A 5,277-nucleotide genomic window follows, 5' to 3' on the forward strand; every position below is an offset into this window, starting at 1 on the left:
ATGGGAATTCCAGCAGGCATCAGTATCAGATCACTCAAGGTACTAGCTTCAGTGGTGACTATAGAGGAGACCTTCCTCCAAGCTAAACTTCTTGCTATCCTACAGAACTTGAAGCACTTATTTTATTTCAATCCCTAAACAAAATGCTGGCAGGGACTTTGCAGGCATGGATATTATATGCTTATTCATTGATTGCTCTTTCTAGGTTTCCCTCCTGCTATGATTATAATCCTGCTGATCCCTAGTCTCTATCACTGAATAGTTGTTATACACATTTCTATCAGGCCACGGTTATCAAAGGGTTAAAAATTTCAGTACTTACCTATCCCATTTTGGGAGGAGTCAGCATACATGGAGACAAATTACTGAGGTTAAAAAAGAAGGCGGCAACAAGGGGGGAATATTGAAGTTTGCTTGAATGCAGTTGTGTTTTCTAGTTTGTTTTTTCCTCAACTAATCAAGTGGTGATTGGGTTTAAAGAAGGCTTTTTTGCTCTGAAGTGTTGTCTTCAATCTAAAATTGCAAAAAAAGTGAGTATGAGGATTTGGGGAGGATGCCATGCTATTGGGAAGGGATGGCTCTGTGGGGTAACAACCCCTTGTTGGTTGTGACCTTTCCAAAACAATTTGTAGCTTTTTAACAGCTGAGAAAATGATAATAATATGCTCGACTTTGGGTGTTATGGTGATGGAGCTATCACTTGCCAAATGTTTGTGTTGTATTGAATTTCTTGACTCTTTAGCATTTGCAGAACTGATATACTTTGTAGGCCCACCATAACCAAAGAGCAGATAAAATTTTCTTTCTTACAAGTAGAAATTCTGGGACTGTAATGGCTGCATGAGCAGCTGGGAAATTGCTTTCTTATCAGAGTAACCATAGAAAAACTTTGTTAAAAACACAGCACAGGAACCTTCTTAACCCAAAATGATACCCCTTCATGGGAAAGAAATGTGTCATGCCCTTGGTAGAGTCAGACTCTGAGAGAGAGGGGGATCAGCCGACAGGGAGTGGAGGTGTGGCTCCGGAGGTGGTGCAGGAGGGCAGAGGCCGGCTGGGCAGTCAGAGGAAGGACCAGGCCCATCCCCTCTTCATCCTAAGACATGCAGGGAGGAACAGAGAAGGAAACAACTTGGCTTACCAGAGAGGAAGCGGCCATGATATCCCTCATTAGTTGCAGCTGGGGAGAATAGTACTGTATAGAAGAGAGACGTTACAACACAGTGTTGCCAGAAGCAAAGTGTGTTTTATTTTGGGCTGAAGTTATCTTGGTTGGCGTCCTTCCAACAGACTGTGCCTTGTTATCTGCTTGAAGTTGGTGATTACTTATCCTGGTCCATTGTGGAATTTCCTTCATTGTAGTTTGTTTTGGGTTTTTTATTTCACCTCTATCTGCTCATTAAGTTTGGACTGCATTGCTTTCTTTAAAAGACTATTTTTGAGTAAGTTTTATCTCCAACTGAGAATTTTTGAACAGTGGGGCCAGGTTGGAGGCATTAAAGGACATTTATTTATGTTTTGGATTTTGTTATGTTTGTGTTACATTCTGGGTCATCACAAAACGTTTGCTATAGAGACTTTTTGGTTCCATCTTGGACATACCCCATATAATGAGGCTTTTCCATGAGCGGAACTGCAATGATAAGAAAAAGAAGTCTTTGACTTTAAATTCTGTGTTAAAATGATATTAAATTCTCAAATTGCCGCAGCTAGAAAGATCACACCGATAAAGCAATAAGCTTGGACATGGCCGTATTGTTAGACAAAGTGTAAAAGGCTTGGTAAATTGGTATCAAGACCTCAGCAGCAGAAAATGAGTTCCAACAGAGGCTGTGTTTAATATGTCTGTTTGCTATGTGTGTTACTTTTCAGAGTGGATCCATGGCAAATCAATCCAGGAGATCCACAAAGCTCCCTCAACGCTGTTCTTCCCTGACCTTACAGGATGATGCCCATGCCCTGCTTTCCCACAGCTGCTCTTCAAAGGGCTCCCAGCTTCACAAGCAACTTTCTGCTTCCTCTCCCCGCCCTGAGAGACAAACGCGTGCAACGCCATTGAATGTGTCCCGATGCCGTCGCTGGAATCCTTTGCTGCGCCAGATTCAATTGTGGTGACTCTGATCCAGGCCTTGGCCCAGACAGGGGTCCCCCTTTCGGAGGCAGAGTTCTTTGAGGCTCTTGTGCGGCAGGCAGGGGCTAGACGACCACTCCCCTCCCTTGCACAGCTCTATCGTAGCTTCCTTCCTGCCCTGAGACGACAGCATGAATCGGCTCTTTGCCACAGCCTTCGGCAGCGGGATGCCTTTGTCTTCCTTCATGAGGCTACCACAGACGATGGGCGGGCAGCCCTTGGCCTCTCCCTTCTGCCTCTTAACAGACTTGGGCAGGCTCCACTGCTTCTCGGGATTGAGGTCCTGGAACAGTTGAGCCATCCCTTAGTGGCCCGTGCTGTGGCCCGCATGCTGAGTGAAGGGCACGTTTTGTTCCACCGCGTACTGGCCGTGGTCACCTCAGGGGGTGCGCCTATGATCCAGGCCTTTGCTGCCAATGGGATTTTAGGTGCGGTGTTGCCAGCTGCCCTTCACGTTCCTTGCTTGTACCAGCAGTTGGAGTTGGTGATGGAGCTATGGCAAGATAAGTTAGAAAGGCTGGCTTCACTGCAGCATCTTCTGGAAGAGACATTTGGACGGCGCCCAGCTCTCCGTCACCGTTACGCCCTATTCCTGAAAGAGCATGAACTGAAGCTGTCCCTCCCTGTGTGCAACAGGCAGGCTGGCCCTGAGGTTTGGTTGGAGAAAGCAACAAGCATTGCAGAACATCTCCCCCTTCTGAGGGAATTTGTAGCAACCGATGAAGGCGAGGGGCCCATTATGGTGAAATTGCAGAGTATCCTGGTGGAGAATGACAAGGAACTGGTGGCGGAAGCCACTTTTGTAGGCGAGCATGCCCAAGGTCTGTTGGCCGTGGCACGGTTTCTCCGCCAGACAGGTGAGCCACTGGCCCACCGAATCTACGGGGAACTAGATTCCTTGCGAGTTTCTTTCTCCTATCACTTAGATGCAAGGCTGGGGCCCAACACAGAGCAGCATCTGGCTGTGTGCCCACCTCAGCTGGCAAAACAGTTTCATCAAATCTTAGCTCAGAGCCTGAGTCGCCTGGAGCATTTGTTTGACTCTCACCCTGCGATGCCCACCTTGAAAGCAGTGCGGGCACTTGATCCCAAGCAACTGGGGGCTGTGGGATGGAGCCAGGTAGAGCCCGACCATGGGGTCCCCGGCCTTTCGGAGGTGCCAGAAATGGAATGGTTTCGGTATCAACATTTAGCTGACGCAGCTCCTGCTGATGTCTCCCTGCCTCAGTGGTGGGAGGCACAAGCTGAGCAGCTTCCTGTGCTGACCCCTCTGGCCCGGCAATATCTCTGGCTGCCTGCCTGTTCTCCCAAGTCTCCCTTCCTCCCAGGAGGTTTCTTCAACCTACCAGAGGCTGAGGATGGCTTTACGCGGGACGGTGCACGTCTCTTATGCATGCTTAGGTATAACCGCAGGCTCCTTTAATTCTTCTAGGTAATTTATCCAGGACTGAATGCTCACTTGGAATGGTGAAAAACCTCCAGTCTTTGCTTCGGTACCATGAGAATTTCAAATATTTGTCTTTGTTAACTAAATGGAAAGTCACAAAGTAGCTTGATTGTAAACTAATAAAAATTTCACCTGCATCAAATGTTTCTTGTCCCTTCCCTTTTCTGATGGTGAAGATAAATGGAGATCACAGTGCAACTTAAACAATGAGCATGAACACTACAGGGGGAATTGAAAATGATTATGCCTGAATATAAGAGGTGCCATTCAGTTGGTTCTCTTTCTATGGTTTTATGGATATATTGAGAGTTTTGCAGCGATAATTCAGCGCCAGAAAAGTAAAACACAGATGGCTGATGCTTCATTTAACATCTTTATAAACGTAAGTAGATTTTACAAACCAGTTGTAGATTTCTCCAACTTGGAGCAAACTCAAACAGAAACATGTTGCAAGTTCAGAGCAGAGCTCCTGTCTTCAGCAAGCGAGCAAGTTGGTTTCATCTTCAATAGATAAGCAGGCAAGCAAGAGAAGCAGTTTCATCTCAATAGACAGAATCAGAGCTCAACATAGCTGCTGAGTTGCAGAGCTTAACATATAGAACTACCCTGGGCTACTTCTAGTTTCAGTTTCCAAACTATCCTCATTGGCTGATTTAGTTGCTATGCCTATTCATTGGCTGACCTTGTGACCAAGTTCTATTCCAGTTCATGAATATACTGACAGGGTTGAACAGCATTCCTCTACTCAATCTTGTCAATCCTTTTCTTCGTCCCATCATTGACTTGTATCTCATGTCCAAAGGTTCTAGTAAAAACTAAATAAAAGCTGCCAACCCTTGCACCTGCTCATTCACGTGGCAATTCTTTCAGAAGTGGGCACTGTAGCATTTCAATGAAGCTGTAATCTGACTGCCTACCAGTAGATGGAGCTTATGAGTCACACTAAACTCCCTTTCTACATCAGATATCTACATCAGGTATCTACATCAGATAGAACTAGTTCCAGCAATAAGCAATTAGAGTTTCCAAAGAAAGCTGCAAAATTTCATTAAAAGGAATTCTAGCATAATATACTTACATTTGAAAGTAGGTCTGGACGGACGCTTCCCTTCATTGCTGATTGAGCTGGTGCTGTTTAATGGTGAGTGAGTCACAAGCGTAGCTTCCTCTGACTTCTGTAAAGAAATGTAGACCTCCAACTTAAGAAATAAAAGAACTTTAACCTTAGAAGGGCATGACCTGAAGGTAGGGTGGCATGTCTTCATGCGGAACCCAGGAAACAAGGTTCATACTTATTTTCATAGACATGTAATTGAGATTCATTAATGTGAATCTGGTGAGATATTAAGAATAAACAATATATAAAAATTCCAGGATGGGTATCCATCATGGAGGCATTGATACACCACAATGCCAGAAATTGGAAAAATGACTATTATGATGTTTTAGACACCCCCAAGGAATATTAAAAACAAATCAAGAACTCGGGTAGCAAGGGTTGAACATAGATTGGTGGCCATACCTCCAGCTCAAAACAAGATATAAAAAAAATGTGGAAGAATATGGAATAGAAGTAAAACCAAGCCAATTAGATAAACTTTTAGAAGGTACAGATGAAAAAGCAATTTCAAAAATGTATAATTATTTATTAGAGTTTGAAATGGCAGAGGGCCCAATGATAGCATGGGCAAGAAATGTA

The 5,277-nt window shown here is 44.7% G+C and overlaps 1 protein-coding gene across 1 annotated transcript; it reads left to right on the top strand.

The window, feature by feature from the left end:
- Positions 1-1,881: 1,881 nt before the first annotated feature.
- LOC113432388 (uncharacterized) lies at positions 1,882-3,554 on the top strand. Its single transcript, XM_026694542.2, is given in 2 exon segments — positions 1,882-2,073; positions 2,076-3,554. Coding segments are annotated over 2 exon segments (1,671 nt in total).
- Positions 3,555-5,277: the final 1,723 nt, after the last annotated feature.

This window comes from Notechis scutatus, chromosome 2 (assembly GCF_049901735.1).
Source record: "Notechis scutatus isolate UNSWTSFEM ecotype Mainland chromosome 2, rNotScu1.2, whole genome shotgun sequence".
Lineage (NCBI taxonomy): Eukaryota > Metazoa > Chordata > Lepidosauria > Squamata > Elapidae > Notechis > Notechis scutatus.